At 31.8% G+C, this 26,173-nt stretch overlaps 1 protein-coding gene across 43 annotated transcripts in view; it reads left to right on the top strand.

The window, feature by feature from the left end:
- Positions 1–894: 894 nt before the first annotated feature.
- Positions 895–26,173, top strand: part of LOC110994581 (twitchin) — a 107,414-nt gene continuing 82,135 nt past the window's right edge. For 37 of the 43 annotated variants that reach the window (XM_045632186.1, XM_045632185.1, XM_045632184.1 and 34 more), the window contains exons 1-13: positions 13,809–13,967; positions 18,645–18,871; positions 20,100–20,239; positions 20,555–20,576; positions 20,965–21,127; positions 22,258–22,399; positions 23,587–23,722; positions 23,795–23,998; positions 24,072–24,373; positions 24,626–25,252; positions 25,332–25,504; positions 25,588–25,761; positions 25,843–26,097. In XM_045632186.1, the coding sequence (XP_045488142.1) occupies positions 18,699–18,871; positions 20,100–20,239; positions 20,555–20,576; positions 20,965–21,127; positions 22,258–22,399; positions 23,587–23,722; positions 23,795–23,998; positions 24,072–24,373; positions 24,626–25,252; positions 25,332–25,504; positions 25,588–25,761; positions 25,843–26,097 (2,511 nt within the window). In that variant the 5' untranslated portion in view covers positions 13,809–13,967; positions 18,645–18,698. Of the gene's footprint in view, positions 949–13,806; positions 13,968–18,644; positions 18,872–20,099; positions 20,240–20,554; positions 20,577–20,964; positions 21,128–22,257; positions 22,400–23,586; positions 23,723–23,794; positions 23,999–24,071; positions 24,374–24,625; positions 25,253–25,331; positions 25,505–25,587; positions 25,762–25,842; positions 26,098–26,173 lie in introns of those variants that run through there. The other 6 variants (XM_045632190.1, XM_045632188.1, XM_045632189.1 and 3 more) reach the window with 3 other exon arrangements.

Raw genomic sequence — 26,173 nt, 5'->3', positions numbered from 1 at the left:
ATCGAATGACCTCAATGCTTTAGCTACTAACTCAAGAATGGGTGTAGAAACCTAAAATAAGAAGCAACCAAAATCATTTTTAATAATTTTCCATATTCTTAGTTAAAATTTGGCGTATGCTGTGAAATAAAACAAATGAATAATGTTTAATAAACAAGACATGACTTAAACATTAATAATGTTGTAACTAGTTTAAAAACATAACTGATTTAGAAAAAACATCCTTGTTTAAGGATTACATAAAAAAATTGATAAATATAATAATGGACACTACATGGCATTTAGCAAAGTTGCCATTAGTAGATTTAAGTAAATTTTTAAATATTCTGTATAATAATGCTGACCATTCACAATTTATTATAAATTGCAATAAATATACTAAAATCAAGAGGATTGTTTATTTAGGTGAAGCCTTCTATGTATGTAATTGAGATGCTTATCGCGAGAAACTCAGTCTAAGTTCTAAAAATCTACACTGGTATCAGATACAGAGCGCTAATCACCCACTGGATACATATATCTCAACCTCGCACCCAGACAATAGACTTAGCAGCATAGTAAAAATATTATGAGGCTCTATGTCAATTTAAGTGTATTAATTGGAAAATCAATTTGAACAAATGCTTATTTCTTGCACGGTATTGGTATTTGCGCAAGAGTTGCGCAATATTTAATTTAAAACTACTTATATATAACAATTCTTCCTACAATCAGCATAATCTGTCCTTTAAAAATTAAGTCCATAACCCGCTATCCAGGCCGTATCATTGAGGTTAATAGCATACTGCAGTAACTCCAAACTCTATTTTTAAAGCGGCCGGCTTTGAAAAGCCTAGGTATTATAAGTGTTACAAAAGAGTATTTTTGGAACGGGCAAACGCACAATCTTAAAGCAGTGTGTTCGTGGCGCGCACACCGAGCGTACCGTGTGTTCTGTGTTCAACCAGTGTAAGTTTCAATGCTTCGGTGGCGGTGGAAGTGGCTAACTAACTAACATGACCGGCGCGGGCGGGGGTCGCTTGTCAAATGGGCGTGTGTGGGCGCGCGTAGGCAGAGAAATTCGATAAGCCGACGTTCGGGCCACTTTTGTATGCAACGGCGCACGTCGCGGACTATTTTTGAACGGATATGATATTTTGGCTATTTTCTGCGAGAGCTCGCAGACTGTGGCCGTGCTTTTATTTGAGCTTTGCATGCTTGACGATGTGTAAATTTAAATTAGCGATGACGTCGCCGGGTTCAAGTAACTGGCGCAAAAAAATGTATATGACACATTTAATATTGTTCACCTTAACACGAATATGACATACACATACAATTTCATGAACTCATGAACAGTGCATGCTATAAATAGCTTTTAATTGCCATAAATATTTTCTGTATATCAAGATACCACATGATTTGATAAATACCAACTATTCAGTTGTTTCTTTAAGAACATCTTTTCCTAAAACAATATTACATTAAATATATGCATCGTCAAAGTGAGATAACTTTCTATATTTTCGTTACATAGGTTAGTACTGTACTGTGTGTACTGTGTACTAGTAAAACCCAAAATAAACTAAAAACTTGTTATTACACTGCTGCTTTGAATATTATTATTGTTATATTATTTATAAGATATAAGATATTTACTAAGTATCAACATAATATTGATAATATAAAATAAATATTAATTTATCTTACGAATTAAATAGACTTTAAAAAGTATTTATTGTTATATTGTTATTAATTTCATATACTTGTGCAATATTCCATTAGGAAGTTTAGCTGTTAAATTCTTATTCTCTCTCTCTCTCTTATTCTCTGCTTAATAAACCAATATTAAATAATAATGCACTATAATAGTTATTTAAAATTGCAGTAATTGTCAGAAGAGTAATGCGTAGAACTTTGTAGAACAAAATACGTAGCTACGTTCACATGAGGTCAGTGCTACGTCGTAGCTTTCTTATTATTGCTATAATACATAAAAGAGTATTCATAAGAACCTGATAAAGATATAAACTTTACAATTAACAAATGTTATCATAAATGATCAATACTTTAACTTTGGCCATATACTAATTTAATTGTTAAGTCTTAAAAAGTATAATATGTTTCGGCTATATCTCGTTTATATTATATATAATATAATATAAACATTAAACATCTAGTAATATAATGATTTATAAATTGATTTATATGTATGCGGAAATGCGGTCGTGTTTAATAGATACAACTACTGAGAAATCAAGAATACGACAACACTAAATGTCAAATAGGTTTAATTAAAACTTAATATTATAATATAAAGAATATAAAATATTATAAGTGAAAGCTTTGACGTAAATGACTTTTAATGATGATTGTTATTATAATAGCCTTTTTATTTCCATGAATAATATATTTCAATCAATCGTATGATTAATTCTTACTTAATATGTTGATGCATTAAAAAACAGAATATTACTATTTATATTTCCTTAAATTTGAATTCCAATCATAATTAATAATTGATTGATAAATGTATCATAAATAATTATGGACCCCTTTTCGGGTAAAGGTCTCCTTCATTTAGCTCCACATCTGTCTGTCTTTTAACTTGGTGATCAAGTTTTCAGCAGCTTTTCTTTTTATTTCATCAATCCATTTTTCTTTCAATATGACCCACCCAGTTCCATATTTGTTTTTGACAATATTCTAAAGTGTCTATTATTTTTGTTGTTTTTGTTTGTTTAGATATAGACGATATTGAACCTTAAACAAATTGATGTTTCAAAAAATTGTAACAGAGAAGAGATAGATAGCATATATTCGTATATATTATTGGTAAATTATTACTCATCATTATTATCCAATAAATGTATCCACTACACATACCAATAACTGTATAATATTGTTTGCGATTGTGGCAATGTAAATTTAAATTAATTTTTAATTAGTTAGTTTGGTGTTCCTACGGTTATTTAACTAAACTCAATTTTTTCTGTCTGTACACGGTAATTGGTAATATAGATTTTTACTGGGATCCTTTTTTATCAGGATTGTTTAATAAGGACAGATATTCGTTTGTTATTTTAGTTCAAAAAACAGCCACAAATTTAATCTAATAAGGTAGGTATCAAAAAAATATGCCTTTATTTACGTAGTCACATGCATTATATTAATTTTACTGGAACGATCATCCTTACGAATCATTTAAGTTAGAGAAAGCATAGATTACATTTATTCTTAAATATTGTTTAACATAGTATTTGATGTGTGTTTATGGGAAAGGATTTTAAATAATTGATATTTAATGATTATAATGCTTTTTAATTGACGTGGTGGTATCTACGATTTTCTGATAAAAAATTATAAATCTCGGTTACAGAAACTCTTATTCACTTTTTGCGTCAATGAAGTAATAAATTGATTCGAATAAATATTATTAATAATTCTTATTTCATAGTTTCCTTTTTGCAGTTGATTCTTTGGTAAATATATAAAGTCTCCACCTGCGTGATTACAATTCATATTTTATTACTAATTATAATTTAATAACTTCTTAGATTTCTGAAAATAATTCCTGAAGGTAATTGGATTTAAACTTCATTTAAAAATCCCCTAACTTTGCATTTACGAGTTAGTTAATAGTATACTTATGTAAAAGTTTAATCGTTACAACCCTTTAGTTTTAGATTTATGCTTGAATAAATATATTGTATATGCTTTCATGAAATAGGAATGGGCGTTCAAGACGTCTGTCACGTAATCTAGATCGAATCACAAGACCTAGAATGTTTGACACTACAAATATCTGGCGTCTCTCCACCAGCTCATTTTGAACGTGTTTTATCAATGAGTGATAATCTTTTTCTATCGTAAGAATTTATATTCGCGATGAAAATTATTCACAACCAAGCAATTCTGCTGATGACAAATTATCATTATCTTTTCTAGTTACTACTATTAGGCAAGGACAAAGGCTATAGATTTTAATCGTTCGTCTTTACGATTAAAATCGATCCATTAGTTATAAAATAGATACAAAAAACAAACAAAATAAAACACGCAAAAATAAAATTTTTAAAAAAGTATAACATAAAACTAAGATACAGAACTATAGAAGTCTTAAAGGCACTAACGACAGGAATCTATAATAACCATTAATACAATATTTTAGTTTATATAGGTATAATGTATTTTTCAAATCATATCATTCACCTTGCAGAATATTTTAGATAGTTTATCTATTTGTCAATTTATTTGGTCCTTGGTGTAAACACGATACTAAAATTATTTAATAAAATACGCTAACATAAATATTTTAACTGGCACGTTAAATTTAACGATCTTTAGCTTCAATAACTTTTAACATTCATTTTACTGGAGTGTGTCCAGTAGATAGAGCATCTGTCTTTGAGTTACTTAAACCATAAAATAAACTAAAACATAATAATAATAATAAACTTAACTGCTCCGTTTAATCAGTCGTTAACAAAAGTCGTTCATTAGACATGTAATTGAATTAATATATAAAATATCTTATACAATCTTCTTTTTCAAAATCGAATAAAATTAAATTGTTAATTTGCGTTTTACTTATTGGTAATGGTTTGAAATTCGTAATGCATATAAATATATTTAGATATCTCTCTCTTTAGTCGGCAGCTCAAGTTCGGAGCGTCGTTGTCAGCAACGAAGCTTCTAGAGCGGACTATCTGCTTATATTTATTTAGATAATGTCATATATAAAATCTTTATATTACACGTATGAGATTGTTTTCATATGATTCACAAAACAATACAATTATTTATCTTCGATTGGAGTAGGGCCAAATGAATCAATACATAATAAATAGTAAAACGTGTCGGGTATCTTAAATCGCACCAACATCGATCCTTTTTTTTATTGTTGAGAAGTCAATTGACTGACCCCCGCGTCGGGGCAGCGATTTAAAAGTGACGTAGGGAGTGTGAGTATCAGTACGATTCTGACCCAACTTCGCATCCTGCCGACAACAAATCATATCATATTTCGGCCATAAAATGCGCTGCGGGTCGATGAGAACTTGGAGAAACTAATCGTGGTTGGTTACACGGAAGAAAAGATCAAGTGGCTGTTCACCAACTACATGGATCGATCAACTGTTATAAGAGGCACTGGACAGGAATCGGTGGAAACAGATTATCTGCTCCAGATGTTTCCTTGCCGACCACGATGCTCAGACATGAGCTACCGACTAAAGAGAGAGGGAGATAAAAATCTTAAATACACGTTAAAAAAGGATCTTAATGGCAATTAAAATTATTTTCTAGCAAATAATATTCTTGTCTCTAGGCGTTGTACTCAGTGATTTTTACACCAGAAAATTAAGTATATTCAGAATTAAGTTACACCCATTATGTTTCCTATAAAGGTGTTTAGTACTAAGTATGCGATTTGATGCATACACAAGTATTTAAATGAATAAAAACCCTCAATTTCTAAAAAAGGCTTTATTTGGTTTATTTAAAAGTCGTATGCGAGACAACGTTTTCTTCAACATACAACAGATATTTAGGGTTTATTATTTGTGTGTGTGTGTATAAAGAAACATGAATATACAAATGCTATTGATATCCATTTCAAGATTAACACTGATTGAAGTGTTGTGACATACAGGCTTTTAACGAAAAACTAATTGTGGCACAGATGTGTGATCTTCATTAAATTAACGAACAGTGTAAACAGACTTGGCACTAAGATGGTAATTGCAGTTTTATCAGATTTGGCGCGTGTGTTCTTGATAAAATATTCTCTTGGGCTGTGATAAGAATCACGTAGACAAAATTTCATAACGCCTCACTCATGCACTTATTTATAATTTTGTGTTTAGAAATCTTGACGATAAATAATACATACAGACAGATAGACAGACAGACACAAGATTTATTACAAATTAAAACACAGACAACCACACAAATTAACAACAATCAAAGAAAAAAAATGAAAGATTAATTAATTAGATAATGTTGTAATAATTGTATACCATACTTAATGCAATAATCACACAACTATACATATATATGAATCTGTGTCAGAGAAGTTTTAATCTTCTTTAAATTTACCAAGTTTCAGCAAGGGTAACCAACAAACACATTTGGTTTTAAAAAACGAGGGTACTGTAAAAATAATAAATATATGAATATGGTATGATGACTGTGTAATTGTGTATGTGTGAAAGACGAAATAAATCTAAGCGAAAGTGTGTATGAAAGAATTATATTACAGGATGCTCATTGTTATAGAGTATATATTATATAGAGTGTACCGAGCCAATAGTTTAACATTGTTTTACATTTGTATAAAAATAATTCAAAAAATCATAATATAACTGACGGAACGACAGCTCGCAAAATTAACAGTTCATTGCATTATTTGTTACAATAAGTTGTATACAAGCTTATTGTATAAAATTTAGCATTGTTAAATTTCACACGTTTTTAGTAAAATTTTAAAAGAAGGGTTATTTAAACCACGAAATTGTTATTTGCTTTTCCAAGCAAATCTTCATTCCTAACTGTCAACAATTCAACGTAAACAATAAAACTTTACACAAACCAGAACATTTTAGACGTTCACCTTCAAAAAGGCAACAAAAATAGCTTCATCTACTAGAAATCGCTTCGCAACCGAGAAAATTTTTCATGAAAATTGTATTTTGTCCCTATCGCACTCATGCGTTGAGTTACTCTACTCTCTAACGTGGCATGATGCCAGACTTACGAAATATGAAAATAATTGTGAAATTCGTTATTAATACTGCACTTACGCTTTTATTTAGCGATTGCTCTTGACATCTATAGTTTTCTGAGTAAAAATTACCATACTTATTACTCATAGATTTTTAAATACCTTGGTGTGAAACCGCAATCCTAACACTTAAATTATAGGGCTGCGCAAACATAATACTTACCAGCTATGTATTACATAGAAACGGGTAAATAATTAAATTACAATAATATACAGTAAATAACGTCCCGGATTTATGTTTATTTCGGGTGACAGTTTTGAAAACTGTTAAGTGATACAGATACATTTCAATAAGCAAGCTTACAAATTAAATCTTCATAGTTTTAGTGTAGAAGCCTAGAGGTTTGATACAATTCTTGATACAATTTTATTAATGATCAATCCTTTTTTTGGATAATTCTGGTAGGCCCTTAAAGCTGATCAGACGAAGAAATATCTAGTTGAAATGTAAAATATACTTTCAACTGTTTTACAATAAAATAAAGACTCAAGATTCCATTGCAACGTTTTATAGAAGATCAAAAGATTTGATGAAGTTATGGTCCATTTATTCAACTACGATTTATAAAATCCTTAGTGACTTTATAAATGAAAGCTTAATGACGCGTTAGACGCTTCTAAGCTCAAATCGTATAAAAAATATTTTTTCCAGAAGTTACCATAAAACAGATTTTTAGATTCTGAGCCCACTTTAGGAATATTATCAAGTTGGAGATTTATATTGTATCTTAGAATAGTCGTTATATTACAAAATACTAACGAAATTATTAAAACACTTATCACTTATGTTGTGGTAAATAATTAATATTTATTCGTGACCAAAGGGTTCTGACAAAATTCATATATCGCTGGTCAACAATTCAGTAGTACATGGTACTTGTTTAAAACAGTTTTTTTGAGTAAAAATTGTTTTTCAACTATTAATTAAATCTCTATAAAAACTGTAGCTATTTTATAATCCACGCAACAAAGGGGTAGTTATAACTTTGGCATGTGTGGGTATTTTTATCCGTTCCATTATTGTAGGTACATGCGGTCACATTTTTTACTATATATCCTTATTGGTATAGTGCACCATTTGGATATCCTTGCTTCTATACAAACGAACAAACAAAATATCTTTATTCGTCTAGGTAAACAATTACACTTATGAACGTCAAAAAAAATTAAATTAATTGTAAATTTACATTTACTACCAGTTCGCAAGTCAAGGGCGTAGAGCGGGCAAGAATATATAAGCGTCTTCAATACATAGGCTTTAACAAATAGTGATAAAATAGGCACCAACTATACACCTCTTGCATAACATTACAAATTCCCGTCAAACGTCTAGTTTTAAACACCGTACATATTTTAAAGTTCATCTGTGAAAAGCATTCAATCACAGAGCTGTTTTCGATACTAACAAGTGTAGCTAAGAATGCATAATATGATTCATTGTCATTAAGTGGCGATACATTCATGAGTGTAGCGTCAGTCATATGTATGTTCTTGTTTAGTAAAACAATACATATTGATTACATAAGTTATATTCAAAGACTTTCAATAGTTATCCTAAAATTTAGATTTTACTATAGGGGTTTGAGGACCCTCGCTGAAGAATGGGTTGAACATGAAAAAAACAAAGAGTACCGAGAGTTTTTTACGCCGGCTTTTTCTCTCGGCCTACACCCTCTGTCTTCTTTACCGATGAGTAGGGATGCCTACAAGTTCGAATTGATTGACGTGGAATAAGTGATACCTAGATGATCTTATGTTCCAAAATAAACGTATTTTATTTATTTTCATGTGTTAAGTGTTTTTCTTAAAGCATTCGGTTTTTTTTTTAATTTTTTTATCGCAGCCACTGGTAGATTATTTCCGGTTATTTATTTAAACGTTCAATTTTTGCTACCATTAGTAGCAATAATTTACTCATAGAAAGCTCCGATATCTTGAAAAACAGGGAGGCTGAAGTTAAGTGATACCGCCGCCCATGGACACTCAATGCCATGAGGACTCGTTATTGAACAACTCGACACACGAAATAAAATGGTTATAATTTATACTTAATATTTGGAAAATTCCAGATACTTCCCTGATTCCTAGCATATACTTCCCCGAGAACCGATCTCCACAAAAAACCCTTGCTTTTCTCATGTCGCCTTAGTCTTTTCCTTAATCATCTTTTACTATTTTCTTGTGTAGCCAAGTGCACATTTCAAGGATCGTCATGCTCACTCAAATGTCATTGCTTGTGGCGGCGTCCATGCGTCGGGTTGTCTCTCTCCCTAAAATATGGCGAGGGGGCCAATGGCTGGCCATGCGTCATACTCGTGAACGGGTGCTACTTGTGGTGACTGGTCGTACTTGAATTCGTGTTTGCGGTGATATTAGTTGTTTATACTACGTCTTTGCGTGTTGTTCTCACGAGTACGTAAGTGCGTGCTCCTATTTCACCATGCCTCCTGCTGATAGAGGACAAATCTTTGTTTTTAATTTTTTTTTATTTTTTATTCTTTATTACTCAATATGTCATATGGAACATGGTGTAGTGGTTGCAGCTCCTTACAAGCATTGTGTAAAAAAAAAACTTGGCGATTAAAAAGAGTGGCGGAGAGTTTATTGCCAGTTCTTCTCTTCCGTTCTACGCCCTTGATTTGAGAACTGGCAGTAAATGTAAAATTAAATTCATTTAATATTTCTTTTTTTGACGTTCATAAGTGTACATTGTTACCTACATGAATAAATAAATTTTGAATTTGAATTTGAATTTGGACCATTGATATTGCCGTCCTTTTCTAGTCTTTGTCTTAAATATATACTTTCAAAATCTAAAGTACCGTGGCGACTTATCTCGATGAAAGATTTGTTTGTTTTTGCACCAGACGGATAATATTAAAATTTCATGTAGGTTGCAAATTGTACAATAAAACCAATGCCAAGTACAAATTTACGTTCGTAACGGTTAAGAATAAACACGATGTTAAATAAAACACAATTTGGGGAAAAATTGTGATTTTTTATTCATATTGTAATGTATACACCTATATTACATTTCTTTTTTTTACTTGGGGAAATGCATTGCGCATTCCCTTCCGCGGCGCGACTGCTTGGTGCAACTGCTTCGTACTGGTTATGCGGAACCCGCTAAAACCCCAAGGCGCCACCAACAATCGCTTTATACGGGATGCGGTAACAGCAAAGCCTTATCCGCTTCCCGACATGCGATGGTTCAAAATATCAATCCTACAAATAAAATTAAAAATTTCTTTTGAAAAATGCAACCATTCCATTAGTATTATGACGTTGTCACGTTCAACTATCGTCAGTAAACCGACTTTACAGACAACCGAATATTTGTACAAGGGCAGTCAACTCATATCACTCGTGACTTCGTGTCATTTTAAAGTACGATTTTAATACGCTCCGCTTTATTCATCGCGTTTAATTATAGACTAGAAGAAAACCCGAGAAACAACCCACGCACATATACGTTACAAATAAATAATTACTAAGTAATGACGGATCATTTGGAAATAATTAGCACTCGCGAGCCCTCTGGCATTGAGAGTGTCCATGGGCGGCGGTATCACTTAACATCAGGTGAGCCTCCTGCCCGTTTGCCCCCTGTTCTTTAAAAAAAAACGATGTTTTGAACTGACTTCAAATCCAAAGCGAGGGTACAATTCGATGAGTATTAATTAATATCTATTTAAAGAAAATTCTAATTATTGTGCAACAAATCTGTAACAACCTAAAAGCTAAAAAAATTCGTAAAAATGCATTTGCATTTTATTTTAAAAATTATAATCAGCTGGATGGATTAATTAATAAAAATAAAATGAATTACCATAAGTATAAAATGTCTATCATTTTATGTACAATTGATAAAAATAACACAGCTTAACGATCTAACAATGCTATTCAAATATGGAATCCGATTGTTATCCAAAATCTATGGTTGTGTGCGTGTAATAAATGTGACACGCCTTACAAAACTCGAAATTTTCAAACTGGTAATTTCGAAAAGGGTCCATTTCACAATGTCCGGATGAGTTCCAAATAAGTTTCCAAATTTATTACTTATTGGTAGGATAAACACTACTGTTGCGTTTCACGACTGTCAGATAGCGCTAATCAAAGTGAATTTTCTTATTTGCAACTTTTATCTTTCGAACAATTTATGTGTTGCATAGCTATTTGTTACCCTATCCATACATTGTGAAACAGAACCTAAATTTTTATGATTTCAGAGTTTGCCTATTTAAAAAAATTATGTATTAGTACGTTACAGACGTACCACTCAACACAGCTATTTTAACACAACGTTTATGGGTATTCAAATTTTATATTACCTTCGATATCGAATTACCTTGGAAATTCTGATAATCCTCAAATGAATATGATTGGAAAATTCATCAGTATAATGACCTAAATTAGACTTCGAATCATTGGCATTTAACAGAGACTAGACTAAACTCAACATAATGTTTATTCGATATTATCGGAATAAAACGTTGACCCAAAATCGAGAAACTGTATACAATAATTGAAACATTCTCGTCTGAAAGACTGAAACTTTATCGAAATGCATTCCTGGGTGAGTTAAGATCTAAAATAGAGCTTTGTTTACACAGACTTCAACGTATGCTGAAATAGATTTCCTGTAAACTAATTTCTATAACGTTCTACATTATAACTGCGAACCTGACGTAGAAGTATTCCCAAAAGCCTTACCAAGCAAATAATTTGAAAAATGTGATTAAATATTAAAATCACCCACGGTCTTATCTACTTCAATATATATATTTAAAAGCTGCTATAAAATCTTTGATATAAAGTTTGATGAAATTCAATCAATAGTTTTTATCTGAATATATTGCAAAAATTGATTTGTAATATATTCAGATAAAAACTACATACTTTTTTCCCCCACTCCCTCTTTTGAGAAACCACGATTAGACATCAGATTAAGCGACACAAGTGGAAATTGATAGCCCACTTTGAACAGATTTCAAGTGGAAGCGTGGCCATCCCCAGCAAACCTGTAATTGTACAGTTACGGGTGTAGCCAATAGAGCCGGAAATAAACAGAGGTGAAATACGACCTCCTATGTGTGGAGACTTTAAATTTTAAAAATTAGCGATGTTATAATAAAACTTCGGATATTTAAAATTGATTAAAAAACATAATACACATCAACTGGTCTAATATAAACATATAGTAAAAACTGCATAATTCGGTTTCGTGTAGGTACATATTAAAATTTATTAAAAATTATTGGAAGGCATATTTCAAAAATATATTTATCTTAATAAATGTCATTATATATTCACTCACCGGTATAACCGGTCAATTTCAGTTGCCAAGAAAAAATAAGACAAATGTAACCACTGAAGGGCGAATTTTAATATAGAGATTATGAAAGTGGATATAGTGGTTTTATTGTTTTTAAATTAAAATTTTTGTGATTTATTTATTTAAATAAAACCTAACCATAACAGTAAAATATACAGTATTAACTAATTTGCTTAACCTATATGGTAATAATAAAAATGATTAAAATTCATACAATTATAGAGACATATATATTGTACTTTGTGGAACCAGCTGCCGGCTGAAGTATTTCCGAACCCATTCGACTTAGGGTCCTAGACCTAGGGTCAAGAAAAGAGCGTACCAATTCTTAAAAGGCCCGCAACGCATTGAGAGTGTCCATGGGCGGCGGTATCACTTAACATCAGGTGAGCCTCCTGCCAGTTTGCCCCCTGTTCTATAAAAAAAAATTGATATAAACTATACCTACAGTTAACAGACCAATGTCACAAAAAACATATTTTAACGAATCGTATACATTATCATAGTTAATGTTATATACTATGTCTGTGTCTGTGCCCTTGCCTGCATGGCCAGTCTCAATAAACATCGGTCTGTAGAAAATTTTGTATAAGCAAATGACAGCCTTATACAAGCCATTTATAATAAGGACAACGAACTTGTATTGTTGTAATGGTACCAAAGTTTAATTATAGATTGAAAACTTCAAGACGATATTTCAAGACCTGACATAGACTGATGTAAGCAATAATTTATACATAATATTGCTTTAATTCAGGTTAAAAGCTTTTAGCATTTATTGTGACATTCAATTTTGTTTATAGCGAGTAAATAATTATTCTTCAACCGTATTGTGTGTACAAATACATACTTTTCCTTTTTAAAGGAAGGTATTTCTTGAATATTTAAATATTAAGGATAGTTAACTGGATGAACTTTGACTCCAGATTATATTGTACGTCAATCATTTGCTATATTAATATCCCTTACTCTGTATAATTTATAACAATTAAGAAACTTGTATTGTAACAATTTTAATTGAATGATCTCAATCTGCTGTAATGAGAATTAATAAATTGTCTTTCATATAAATTTTGGAATGTCAGGCACTTGTATTTTGTTTTCCTAACCAATGTGACTAACTGATATTTAAATTTAATTACTGGTCAAGACCAACCATATTTTTAACATTTGAATTAAATATTATAATAGACTCCCACAAAATATAAGAAAATGCAGGCAGCCGAGCAATATTTAAGTTAAGATTAAAAGCCCATCTATTGAGTGATCCCAATCTACGGAAATGAAAGTTCATCCAAGTTTTACCAAGTTTCTTTTTTTTCAAATTGTAACGTTAGCATATATGTGTTTTCATGTAAGTGATTAATGTCTTTTATGAGGATAAATGTCTTTAAACCTAATTAAACTTTTAAAACTACAAACAAACTTTAACGTAGTTATGAAAATCGCACTCGTCAAAGTGATTATTACTTTGAACTTATGAAATTCTCCTCGGTATACTGAGGCGTATATATATGCGTGTATAAATATATATACATACTGTATGAAAGAGACATTCGTAAGTTGTTTAAGATTGATTTCAAAAGTATTTACATTTTCGTTAGATCATTTTCTATCTTAGTCGGAAAACACCTAACGTCACTGTTATCCAACTTGCAACTTCCTACGCAAATTCCCACACTGCCTCGGAACCCCGCCAACTTTCAGTTTAGTTACGATTTCGAAAACGAACCGACGTCCGCCGCCGGCACTTACCGAGTTTCGAACAGTTTCGAATATTTCAGTACCCACTTCCGGTCCAGTTCCGTTCTAATTGTGTTTGTGTGTGTGATTTGTGGATTGGATTTTTTACTTTTGTTGTTGGTATGTATTTAAAAGTCTCTAATTATTTCATATTAGCGGTGATCGAGTAAAATTCCCGCAAGACGAGGCCTTCACATTTACAGAAATAGAATTATTCGTTCACTTGTGAAAACTAGGCACCCACACGCTTAGCCTTCGCTAGATGGCGCTGACCAGATGAGTCATATCGCCTCGCGCCAAGTTCGTCTGATGGATGATGATATGATTGACTTATGTCAATCCTAGATTTTCATGATTCATAGTATTCCCTACAAGCTTTGTAATAATATCTCGTATGAGTGATCTATACCTGTGCACGCGTCACTGCGCTTGGTTGCCTGGTGTCTGTAGCTAGAAGGTGAAGGTGCCTGTTTAATATCGATCTAATAAAATATAAATGTCAAAAATTTTTAAAACAATCGTTTAACGTTAATAAATCAAGTATTAATAATAAAAGAAAATATTTAAAGAAAAACACTTTTTTAACGGATTATAGATATGTATTTATATTTAAACTTATAATTATTTGTACATAATTTTAAATTTAAACCGACGTTTCGCGTGCTTTACAGCGTGCGTGGTCACGGTGACTGAAGACAAAGGTGTTAAATGTCAAAAAGTATTACAGCTGCAGAAAAATGTTGTGTTATCTGTATTTATTTCCCCGGAGTTGGTATCGACTAAAAGATGTAGGGTTTTTGCAGAAATTGCTCACGGTGTCCTCCATTTTCGCGGGTTGTTTATTTTGAGATTTTAATTTGGATATTATTGGATCCCAGGTGTTTGATAATTTTAGGCCGTCCTCTCTATTGCTGTAAAGCACGCGAAACGTCGGTTTAAATTTAAAATTATGTACAAATAATTATAAGTTTAAATATAAATACATATCTATAATCCGTTAAAAAAGTGTTTTTCTTTAAATGTGTAAAAGTTATGTAAATAAAAGACAATACTAAAAGAAAATATATTTGAAGTTTCGTAACAATTATATCTTCATTATTGTAAAAATGAGTAGAATTGTATATTTCTGTGCTTGATGCTAAAAACTATTAATATTATTGGGAATTAGGGTTCACTAATAAGCGATGGACGTGGAAAAGGTTATCCTTCTTAAAATCTCACACAAATATACCAAAAAATAATTTCGTTTTCTAAACGTTTCTGTGTGTATTTTTATGTCAATTAAAGAAACAAAAATCAAAGATATTGTATATATATCTATACATAGTGAAATTTTATCGTTAATACCATTGGAAACGTACTACTTTATTTATTAAGAATAAAAATTTCATTCCACGTTTTTTTTTGAGGTTATCAATTGAAATAATTTTGATAACCGCTGCATTGCTCTTGTAAATGTTAATATTTTTTACTAATAATTTAACGCCTCATATGATTAATTCATGATTTGACACACAATTTTTAGGAAGATGTAGTTTCCCATTACAGCTGGATTTCTGAAAATCTTTTACTTAATTATAATCAATATACCACTTTTAACCACTCTATTTTTAAGTTAATCTGTTAAATCTAAATTAATCAATACAGCTTTTTATAAACTTGACGATTATTTAAATGATCCTAATCTTTGAGATTGATTTGCTCCCGTTTAAACAATTTGTATAACTCAAAACTTAGCGATTAAAAAGAGTGCCTATGAGAGGCCCAATTTAACATCTGTGTCCTTGGTTACCTATGTGAATAAAGTTATTTAGAGTTTGAGTATATTTCACTTGGGCACTTGTTAAAAGTATATCGCATTATGCAGTTTTGCAAATTTACTTCACAAATAATTAAACATATTTAAACATATAAAAATATTTAAAAAAAAAGGAAGCTGCTGGAAGAGGCCTATGTATTAGACTAACTAACAAATGCAATCAATAAAGACTTATTAATAATAATATACAAACGATTGGATATATTCTAGCCAGGACAATGAAACACTGTCCCTTTTTACAAATTATGTTTTCGCGTACAAACACAATGCTACAATACCGTAGCAATGTCGTAGCGTTGTGGATACGTCGAAACTTATTGAACCACCTGTTATCGAGATGGTTTAAAAAATACATTTAGGGCGAAAGAAATATTTTGTTAATTTTCCTGCATTTTTAAAAAATTGTAGATTTATATAAAAAAACTACATGTATAGGTATATTAAAACTACGATAAACTTTAAATAAAAAAAGCAAAATTAATTTTAAAAAGACTAGGTATAGTATGAAGGGGCTGATAACGTTACACTAGTAGCAGTCCAAACAGTCCCATCCTCCATGGGATCAAAAATATTCCATCTGTTTTCCATCCTCCTAGCGACGCCGTTGGCTTCAAAATTGCGTAAAGAAGGCAAGAACGGCGAGTGATGTGGTAAATTTAGCATACAGTTAAAAAATACTTTTTAGTTGATTTAATAAAACAACAAGTAGCAATAAAATATTTAAAACAGATAGTTTTATTCAGTCACACAGAAGTATGAAAACTATATAAAAAGACAAGCTTTAGGAGATGTATTCAGCTCTATCATAACCCTCTAAAGGACTTCTGTCAAATAATATGAAATGTGTCAACTTTTATGTTATTTACTTAATATTATATACGTAGATAGAACAAGAAAAATCCATATTGTTTATTAGTACAATGTAATGTAGTCGGAAGCTCTTCGTCGTTCGAATTTCAAAATCTTGCTATTGCACCATATTTAAAATAAAAACGAGTCTCCTAAATTTTAATTCATGAACTACGTGTTAAATTTTTCAATAAACCACAGTCACTAAAGCCTTATGATTACTCTTTAAATCTAAATACTTGTATTTTTTATAGCTTTGCATACATTTTTTTTAAAGCAGTAGATAGGTAGGTAATGAAAAATTGCTTAAAAAGTAACAGTTCTAAACTAATCAAAAGCCCTCTGTTTGGTCAGATGACATAAGAAATGTTTGATATCAAATAACAGTAATAACATACTACGTTCTAACTTGTATTATGTAGAACATAGAATATACAGTAATACATCCTCCTTTCTATACGCATCGCATTCCGAACATACTTTCGAATGATTCGGTAGAATAAACTACAGGAATATTTTCCCATACCATTGTCACGGTAACAGTACGTATTCGACTTTAATGCCAGCCTTCCACTGTAAGCGGAACAGACCCATTACGGACTCCGCTTTACTCGTAACGATGATTTTCATACATATGCTTCCACCAAAGCGTAGCGTTATTTGCCAGACAGATATGGGTTTTGACAGACCGACCGTTTCGGTCAGTTACCCCAATCATTGCTAACTTTTTAAAATAATGTCAGAATAGTCTAGAATAGTAGAGAATAGTCATAGAGTGCTGGTCTCTTTTCCACTTATTCAGTAATGATGTATGACATTATCAATATCTCTAATATTCTCTTTTTGTGTACATGATGACGCCATTTTCCTATTTTGCGTGCACCAAATTGTGTGACGCGTGCACTGCTATGAAACAAACGGTGCGGTGACCATTTCGTCATGGGCTTGTTCGCCGGATGGCGTCCATAACTGTCACCCAGTATTTCCACAAATCAAATCAAAATTTATTTATTCATGTAGGTAACTATGTACACTTATGAACGTCAAAAAAAAGAAATATTAAACGAATTTAATTTTACATTTACTGCCAGTTCTCAAATCAAGGGCGTAGAATGGAAGAGAAGAACTGGCAATAAACTCTCCGCCACTCTTTTTAATCGCCAAGTTTTTTTTTACACAATGTTTGTAAGGAGCTGCAACCACTACACCATGTTCCATATGACATACTGAGTAATAAAGAATAAAACAATAAATTAAAAACAAAGATTTGTCCTCTATCAGCAGGAGGCATGGTGAAATAGGAGCACGCACTTATATACTCGTGAGAACAACACGCAAATACGTAGTATAAACAATTAATATCACGGTGGAAAAAATAACTAAAGTAGTGTGCGCGCTAGCCCCCAGATGTCCTTCGATGATGTCCCTCCGTTTCGGAGGAGTATGGGAACGAATATTGTGACACGAGAATTTTATAAATTAGATTAAGGTCCATATTTTTGAATTTTGAATAAATGACGTGGAGTTTTTGTTGTTATGTTGTAGTATGATACTCGTAATGAAATTTGCAGTGTATATTGAATTATAAATTAAAATCATTTTATGGGGCTTCGTTAAACGAAGAAATCGTGCTCCATGAAATGATAAGTAGCCCACATACCAGGTAACCTGGCATAAGGGCTGCTAATCTTTAAATTGGCCATTTACTTAACACTCATTCAAAGCAGGAGATTAACTAAGCATTTTCGAATTTCTTTCTTCTCCAGATCAGTGTTTCCCAAACTGTTTTGTGCCATGCTCTATCTTAACCGGCCTTAACCTACAAATTTCCACATTAATTTAGTGAGATCCTTGCGCCAGATGAATGCTGTACATAGATTTTGTATTAGGCTCCAATTTGGTTAGCTTGAGTCTCAAGTCTCCACGTTGTTTATATCCATCTGAAATTTCGATGCCCCACTCTTGAACAATCAAATTTCCCCCTTAGACGTAACTTTAGGAAATACTGCTTCATACAATATAAATTTAAATTCATGTCGATAGTCAAGAGTCATGAATTTAAAACTCGTATTATATTTCCTGTCCATCATTATCACAGCTATAAGTAATATGTATAAAAAATATTTCAGGTTTTCCCAGCGACGGCAGCTTTCCCCCGCCAGTAATGACAAACAGCTAGCAATATGGGGGTGGCAGACGATTTTGCCCCAAGCTTCACGCAGAAGCCGCAGCTGAGGCAAGAGGATGACGGGAACAAGCTGGTCTTCGAGTGCCAGCTCTTCGCAGGTCCCAAGCCTGAAATCAGCTGGTATCGCAGTGATGAACTGCTGAAAGAAGATAATAGGACACAGTTTAAGTAAGTATCCATATATCTGTTAAGTATTACTTGAGTAATATTTATTGTTCAAAAGTACCAATGGTTTCGGAACCAATCCGTCATAGAAAAAGAAAAGAGCGTACCAATTCTTGCGACAACACTTGCGAGCCTTTAGGCTATGTGACTGTCCATGGGTGGCAGTATCACCTAGCACCTGGCCAGCCTTCTGCCCGTTTGCCTCCTATTTAATAAATAGAGCGTTCTAGACTAGTTTTTAAGGTATATTTTAGGATTTTTTTCTATAAGATTTCTTCTTTAAACATATACATCTAGTATTTGTAACGTAGTTGTTTTACCAAGAATAATATAAGAATGTATGTTACCTTTAACGATTAAGAAACTGTATTTTAGTACATTTTGACAATATATGCCAAGAGTATTTACCCTTGAAAAAGGACATACGAATCTTGTCTCAGACAGCAGTAGTAATTTTAAATTTACGTTAAGACTTGGAGTGGTGAGCAACCCATGTTTCTATCAAGAACTGGGTCTCTTTGTAGCTAGGCTAAATGTTAAACCGCCAAGGTTGTTAGTACCACCAAGGGCCAGAAACAGTATGTTTAACAAAGACGTTGCGCTTACTGAATTCTGTCTCCGACACTATCATCATATTTATATGTTGGCGGAGTGACTTCGATGACGTCGACTTTTTGACAATATCGTGTAATGAATTTAAGATTACTTGTTATTATTTTACAAATTTATTATTTAAATCACGTTTATTTTTAAATAATATTTATATTCAATTTACAAGCTACTTTATTTTGATGATTGTACTTGATTCACGATGTAACGAATTTATGATGATATGTTATTACTTTACAATTTTATTATGTTTATAATTAATATTTATAATTTACAGTATAGATTATTTGATGATTGTATTTGTTTAATATGTTTTACTCGATGTAAGTTAGTTGATTGATTCGATACCGACAGTGACAAACATAATGAAGGGTAGTCTTGATACGATCTAAAATAAGTGAGGTTATTCGGACCGATCCGCTTGACGAAGACGGACGTTAAATTGTAAGCTGTGTGGTTGTTTAAGGATAAGAAGTGTTGGAAATATACTTAGTTATTGTTGTAACAAAGCAGGCGTTTATTATTATACACCGAGAATCGAATAGAGAGAATTCATCTCAATCGTATCGGCTTAGTACTAAGGAAGTATATGTATTTTTATGAATAAATAAATGATTTACAGAATCCAGAGTGTGGCAAACAACAAGTACCTGGTGGTACTGGAACTGGATGATGTGGTGGAAACAGACGCTGGACTTTACAAGGTTAAAGCTAAGAATAAGATGGGCGAGGTGGCCGCCTCCATCAATCTTAACTTTAGCCGTAAGTTTTTTTAAGTTTTTTGTTCTTATTTACAAATATTAATGAATTTCTCATGTTTCATGTTCATGTTTTTAATCAGTCAGTCAAATCAGTCAAAAAACATTTATTCATGTAGGTAACATAATGTACACTTATGAACGTCAAAAAAGTAAAAAAAACACATTAATTGCTTCTAATTTTACTACTGCTAGTTTTCGAATCAAGAACGTAGAACGGAAAAGAAGATTAAAGAATCATATGAATTGATGAAATATGATTATGTTCTATTTTTAAGTGAAAATATAAGAGTAAAAATAATCAATTTTTGATTTTCAGCTGCAGACGAAGAAAAGCAGAAGTGAGTATTATTTACTTTTCTTAGTATTTTATTTTCGTTTAATGTTAAATACTTACAAAAACTGTTAGAATAATGTCAAAATATATCTCTCGTAGATGAAAACTGTATGCTATGAAAAATATACATTAGAGCAATGTTTCCCAACCTGACCCCCATTTCATTGTCAAATTAATTCATTCGAAAATTTATTAAAACTATTTTATCGTTACCAAATTCCTACTAATTTCTTTCTAAATGGACAATTATGATATCTATCATATATGTTTATTTGATTTAACGATACTTTTTGTTTTAATTAAAAATTATGTATATCGAAGCCCCCTATGGGGCATGAGAGTTTTATACTAGACCAATTGGCCGGGATTAATTAAGGAATTTGTGTCTGCAGACAAGTAGACGGTAAGGCGCCAACGTTCGCGCGCAAGCCAGCAATCCGACAAGAAGACGACGGCAAGCGATTGATCTTCGAGTGCCGCATTGAAGCTGAGCCAGTGCCTAGTGTCAGCTGGTCTCATAACGGGACCGGCGTCTCTCCTAGTGCTAGACACAAGGTATTACATGCAGCATCTCTTTTTATCATAATTTTCTAATAAATTATCGATGGAGATATTTCTTATAACTCTAGCACAGTTATTCGACATATTTTTATTTTATTAAGTAATACTGTTATCCTTATAGTCTGTGAAGATGTTATAAAAAGGGTCGTTTGATTCCCTCAAATATGGCTCACACGTCATGCTTAGACTAGATAGACTTAGAAAGTGGACTGTGAGGATTTAATTTTTGTATTTCAATACAAATAAACAGCGAGCCGCATCTCCCTCTCAACATGGTTTCTTTCATTGTTTTTCATAGTAATTTTGTATGACGCTTCCATATTTTAAAAGAGTACCGAGACATTTTCTTTCGGCCTACTTCTTGGTCTTCCTTGCTGATGAGTAGAAACAATAAAATATATAAATAAATAAATAGGATTCTAGGATTGTCTACCGATACAAATTTAAATGACGTGGAATAAGTGATACCTAAATCTTATATTCTTATAGTAGACCAATGTAGCCATATAAAATGTATAAGAAGTGACCTTGACCTCATTACTAGTTCAGGACACATGGACGTCCTTGACTTGGATAACCTATATATTTATTTAGATTTAGATTAGATTACCTTATCGACGTTCAATCAAATCAATTTCTTGATTACCTACATTTTAAATGCATTTTTTGTAGCCTTAAAGTATAAAAAATCTCAATATGGATATTTACGTTTTTTTATATATTATAATATTGTTATTTTTAGAAAGATTCTATTAATCCATCTGTCATCACAGTAACTTTTTCAAAATAAAAATTCAATATCATTAATTTTAAATTCATTAATTTTTTAAACAAAGACTTTCAATATATTGAATACCTTTACTATTTTTTAAAACTAGCAACAATCTGTGGTTTAAGCCGCATTATTAAAGTTGTAGCGATATTTTGAATAACATACAATATAAAATAAATACAATCACAACATACACGCATTACCAAACCATATTAGTAGTTTTTCAATACACTAGTAGGTACTTAGTTGACTGTCTTACAAAAATATATTTTTTTATAAATAATTAAGAGATAAATTTACTGTCAAGATCTCCCATTGTTTTTTAATTATAATTTGTTAATTAAATTTTCAGTTAACGGTTAACAAGGACGGCAAATCTTATTACGCGTCGCTGGAAATCAACAATGTGACTGTTGAAGACGCGGGCAAATACAGAGTGACCGCTAAGAACGAACTAGGAGAGAGTAACGCTACAATAAGTTTAAACTTTGACAGTAAGTATTAAAAAACCAAATTAAAAAAAATTAAAACAACATTAGCCGTACTCGGTTATGATTCCCCAATATCGGTAGAATTTAAACAAATTTTCAAGAAAAGAGCCTTTTTAAGATTTTATTAATAATCACCCAAATAGTGTTTGAAAATAAGTAATTATTATATTACAATTAGTCAAATTAATTGTATACACTGAGGAGATGTAAATGATAAAAATAATATTATAATTTAAATATTTCGTAGAACGCGTGTAAATTTAAAGATTATTATTAAATTTCTTATCTGTCTTTTTTCATCACAGCATAAATAAAATAAATAGAAAGAAACGAAAGAGTACTTTAGTTGAACAAGTACCATTTAACTGATTTACTTATAATTGATGTTTTGCAATATGTTAAGCACTCACTCATTCATTTCTTTTTCTAAGTAAGTTTATGCTTTGATTAAAAAACACAGGTCCTAAATTTGGGTTAGCTGCATTCAGATTGTTGTAACTTCACAGAGTATAAACTGTGTGTTTACTATATTAATACAATAAAAATTCAAACTAAATAATGAAGTTTATGCCTCAGTGTTACACATAATATTTTAAAGCTTTGAACAATCAGTGTCATTTTGTTTTAATTCACATTATTGTGTAAATGTAGAATTTGCAGCTTTTGTTTCATGAACTAATTTCTATTATACACATTACACTTATATACATGTATTGTTATCCGTTTAAGATGTTTTCTCACACTTCAATGCATGTATATTATTTATATATTTTTCACAATTACGGAATTACACTGCACAAATTACTCTAATCATCCCTCATATTATGCACGCGTAGCGTTGTATTCATTGTTATTTAATTCAGTTGCTATAACGCTTTATTAATTTTTCTTATATTCATTAATCAATGTATCTTTAATCTTAAACTTATTAGCAACTGTTATGCGTACTATTCAATTATATAAAATAGGTTTATGATTTGTATTATTATATGATCCAGTTATACTTTTACTTTATTCGTATTCATTAACTTCTTCAATATGTTCCTCATTTAACTCTAAAACCTGCCTGAATATTAATTAATAATGATTTGACACAACACGTAAGAAAACATCTTAAATGCGATATATAACTGATGACTGATTTTTTGATTGACGCCCTGATTGATTAACGAATGTAATTTGATGATTAGGCGATGAAGCGCCCGTACCTGAAGATTATATTAAACCTACTTTTACGGAGAGACCAGTTATCAGACAATCGGAAGATGGTACAAAAATAACATTTGAATGTCGATGTGTTGGCAAACCGAAACCAACCATTACATGGTAAGGGCCAATAACTATACTATTAACACTGAAAATACTTGAATATCCATTAACTGAAACTTGACGAAACAGGTATCACGGCAAAAATATAGTTAAGGAAAGTAGTCGTTACAAAATATCGCTCGAAGAGGATCAAACGCTGTATCACATTGCGCGACTTGAAATAATAAACGTAGAGAATGCAGATAAAGGTGAATATAGGGCTGTTGCCAAAAACAAGCATGGTGAAGGTGTAGCAAAGATCAATTTGAATTTCCAAAGCGGGGACAAACCTAAGTATGCATTTGTACCTCTACTGTACTTTAAATAATTGTAGGTCAGAGATAATAACAATTACCCTTTTAAACAGAATTCCTGACGGTAAAGCACCCAGATTTCCCAAGAAGCCTACTATTAGACAAGAGGGTGATATCCTCATTATGGAATGTATACTAGAAGCTCATCCATTACCAGATATAACATGGTTTCATGGAGACAAAGAAATAAAGGATGGTGTTAAGATGAAGATGTCTAGGAAAGCTATTGGAAAAGACACGTACAATTTAACGTTAGAAATATTAAGCCCCACTGCAGAAGACGGTGGAAATTATAGATGTAACGCCTTTAACTTGTTTGGCGAGAGTAATGCTAACATTGCTCTCAATTTCCAAGGTAAAAAAAATGGAAGTTAAATATATAGAGTCAGTACGCATACAGTAGCGAATGCATGTTAGGTAGATTTGTCAATTGCATGATGCAGTTTATCATTCTTAAATCTTCACGAAAAATTAAAATAGGACTTTAAAGTTCATCACCATAGCTTCAGATTAAACTAAGTAGGGTAAATAAAGCATTACTTAAACAATAAATAGGAATAAGTTCTCACAAATATGACTAACTCCGTAATTAAATTACTTTATACAGGTGGGGATGACGAAAACGGTTTTGCACCTTCGTTTATTGAGAAACCGAGAATTATTCCCAACGAAGATGGCACGCTCATCACAATGCGTTGTGTTTGCAAGGCTAAGCCGGCGGCTGAAGTCACGTGGTACCGGGGATCAACCGTCATTAAAGCTAGTAGTAAAATTCAAATCAAATCATCAGTCATTAGCGAAGATGTTTATGAATTAGTGTTGCTTTTATCAAACCCGACTGCAGCGGATGGTGGCGCTTACCGCTGTCATGTCGTAAATGAGTTCGGAGAAAGTAACGCTAATCTGAACCTAAATATTGAAGCAGAACCAGAGCCTGAGGGTGAAGGTCCGACATTTGTTGAAAAACCAACTATTCAATCAAAGGACAATGGAAAATTAGTAGTTATGGGTTGCAAAGTTAAAGCAAGCCCAAAACCAACAATCGTCTGGTACCACGAGGGTAAAGAAATACGGGACTCATCAAAAATTAAAACCAGGATCGAGGTGAAAGAAGATATTTATACCATAATATTAGAACTTATCGATCCTGGCATTGAAGACTCCGGATTGTATAAATGCAATATTAAAAATGAACTTGGGGAGCTCAACGCGAATTTAACGCTCAATATTGAAAGTAAGAATTTTTTTTATTTTTAATTAAACGTCAAATGATTTCATATCGATAATATTATTTTCATACGTTTGTTTTCCAGTCATTCCAGTTATTAAAGAGAAACCAAAGATCATTAAAATAGTTAAGAAGAAGACTGTGATTGTTGAATGTAAAGTATTAAGTAAATTTGCTCCTGCGTGTACGTGGTTTAAAGAAGCTAGTGCTGTTAAAGAAAGTTCAAGACATACAGTTTTGATAGAACCATCCAGAGAGGTAAATAATCAAATCATTGGTTTTTAATAGTTCATTTGTGAACACAATTTATATCATTGTATTTATAAAATGTTTTATTGTAGGGTGAATTTACAGTTAAGTTAGAAATTTCGAATGTTAGCCAACAAGACAAAGGTTCTTACAAATTGGTTGCTAAAAACGAGAAAGGTGAAGCCACTTCACAAGTCGTGGAGATCACCGAGATACCTGAAGAAAAGGGTGAAAAGCCTTCTATCATCAAACATTTTAGAAGCTTGGTAAGTAATTACAACAAAATCTTGTTTAAATGTGAAAATAAATATTGAGAAATGGTTGTTAATCATACAGTTTAATTATAGGCTAAAAAAGAAAACGAAGAAGCCGAATTTGTTGCTGTTTTGAAAACATCTGATCAATCATGTAGATGTACATGGTACAAAAATTCAACAGTTATAAGAGATTCTTCAGAAGTAAATACATCGTTTGATGGTACAAACGCTCGCCTTATTATAAGAAAGGTGACATCAAAATATGTCGCAAATTACAGAGTTGTTATAAGAAATGAATATGGAGAAGATGAGTCTAGTGCAGATTTAACCCTTGTTGAGGAAAAGGTAATGTTTACACAAAAACATGGATAAATTAATTTAAAAAAATGATTGCTATAGTTGTATTAAGTTTTTTTTTACT

The sequence above is a fragment of the Pieris rapae genome, chromosome 18, assembly GCF_905147795.1.
Source record: "Pieris rapae chromosome 18, ilPieRapa1.1, whole genome shotgun sequence".
In the NCBI taxonomy this organism is placed as follows: domain Eukaryota; kingdom Metazoa; phylum Arthropoda; class Insecta; order Lepidoptera; family Pieridae; genus Pieris; species Pieris rapae.
The sequence above is the reverse complement of the archived record's forward strand: the minus strand, read 5'-3'. Positions and strand labels throughout refer to the sequence as shown.